At 49.9% G+C, this 1,754-nt stretch overlaps 1 protein-coding gene across 1 annotated transcript in view; it reads left to right on the top strand.

The window, feature by feature from the left end:
• Positions 1-1,644, top strand: part of LOC101855353 — a 3,790-nt gene extending 2,146 nt beyond the window's left edge. The window contains exon 2 of the mRNA XM_013085106.2: positions 109-1,644. Within this exon, the coding sequence (XP_012940560.2) occupies positions 109-1,644 (1,536 nt within the window). The remainder of the gene's footprint in view (positions 1-108) is intronic.
• The last annotated feature ends 110 nt before the right edge of the window (positions 1,645-1,754 follow it).

Here is a 1,754-nt window from a genome sequence, read left to right as displayed (position 1 = left end):
ACTCCTGGTGGGGTTTTTTTTTGCAACTGAAATTCACAGTCAGAACGAATTAGATAAGCCATTTGCAGTGTGCATGACGCTCAAAAGACACATTTTTGTCTGTTCCAGGTAGCTTTAGCGCTAGCTATCGTGGACAGGTATGTTGCTATCGTGTATCCACTACGCTACGCAACCATCGTCACTTACAACGTAGTCTGCGCGTGCGTCATCGGAATTCATTCATTCATTGGAGCATTCAGTTTCGCCCCTCTCTTACCGGGCTTCAACAACTGGTGGAAAACATGCACATGCACTTTCAACTTGGTGCTCTCCACAGGCTACCTTTACACTCTTGTCTCCCTCATCATGATCTCCATGGTGGTCTCCATGACCTTGTACTCGAAGGTTCTCCACGTGGCACGGCGGCATCAACACAGGATTCACGCCGTTGTCTCACAGCAGCCCACGTCCGAGGGGAGGGCAGTCGGTGTCTCAAGTCGCGGGACTCCTCACACAGGCGTTCGTACATTACAGGAAAATCTGCAGTTTGAGGGACGTGAAAGAAATATTTCTGGACGCACAAAGAACAACGTCCCCCAAACCACAGAGAACAATGTACAGTTTGGTGAAGGAAAGAAGCAGTTTAATTCTTTTCCCAACGCCAGACTGGGTTCAGAACAGTTGGTCCTAGCGTCAGAGCCACAGTTTGAGTTGAAAAAAGATGGCTCTCTTTCCCACACTCATCAGGAATCTGGTGAGGTCTCAGAAAGAAGATATTCTCACGACTCGACACATGGTGAAGACAATCGTGTAGTGTGCCAGAGCCCAAGACAACTGACTCTGGCCTGCTCTGGGTGGTCAGTGATATCCAGAGGCGACCCGGACAGGGCTGGGGACGAAGTGTCTAACAGAAGTGTGTCCGGCAGCTGCACGTCGCCACCAGGGTTCCACTGTCCTCGTGCTGGTCAGATTGTGGTCAAGTGTGACCAGCTGTACACCAACGACAACATCTGCCTGGGGACACCACGGCGGGGAATGTCTCTACTGACAAGGGAGCAAAGCGGTGACAAAAGTGACCTGGTCCGAACTGACCCCGCTCGAGAGGCAGAAAGTTCACATCCAGGCAGCGCCCTGCAGACGCTGACGTCACGGGTAGGTAATGACGGACAGGGTTTTCCGGATGCTGGTCAAAACCAGGGACCTCTTCTAGAGTGTCGGATAAAGTTCACACAATCTTCTATGGACAAGTATAGCAGCAAGCAAAGCAGAAACTCCTCTCAAGATCAACACAAATCCAGGTCACCTCATTTGCCCAACTATGAGTCAGCATACGAAGATCACATGGAGGTTTCCGAGAAATCTCAAGGTGACACAACATATGTCAGTAGTGAACAGACACATTGTGTGCCTATTCCATTCATACAGGCTGATTCACAGCATACCAAAGTGGAACATCCCGGAAATGCCGAATCTAAACAGGTCAGGAATGTGCCTCTAGCCCTGCAGTTCCACCAAAAAGTAATGGGCGTGTCTTCAGTCTTGAGGCAGACAACTGGTAGTGGTCACTCGTTTGCTCCGTATGACACCAGCTCGCCTGTTTCGGCGCAGACTAGCACCAACCAGGCACAGGACCGAACAAACCTGGCACAGGAAACTATCGAGTGAGTTTGATAGCTTTCCTGAAAGTTAAAAAAGTTGGGGGAGGGGGCGATATCTAACGGGATACATGGATTTAGTGACATCACAAAATTCCCTTCATATTGATCTCAGGGGTG

This window comes from Aplysia californica, unplaced genomic scaffold (genome assembly GCF_000002075.1).
Source record: "Aplysia californica isolate F4 #8 unplaced genomic scaffold, AplCal3.0 scaffold00345, whole genome shotgun sequence".
Taxonomy (NCBI): Eukaryota; Metazoa; Mollusca; class Gastropoda; order Aplysiida; family Aplysiidae; genus Aplysia; species Aplysia californica.
Note: the sequence above shows the minus strand (reverse complement) of the source record. Positions and strands in the feature narration are given on the sequence as shown.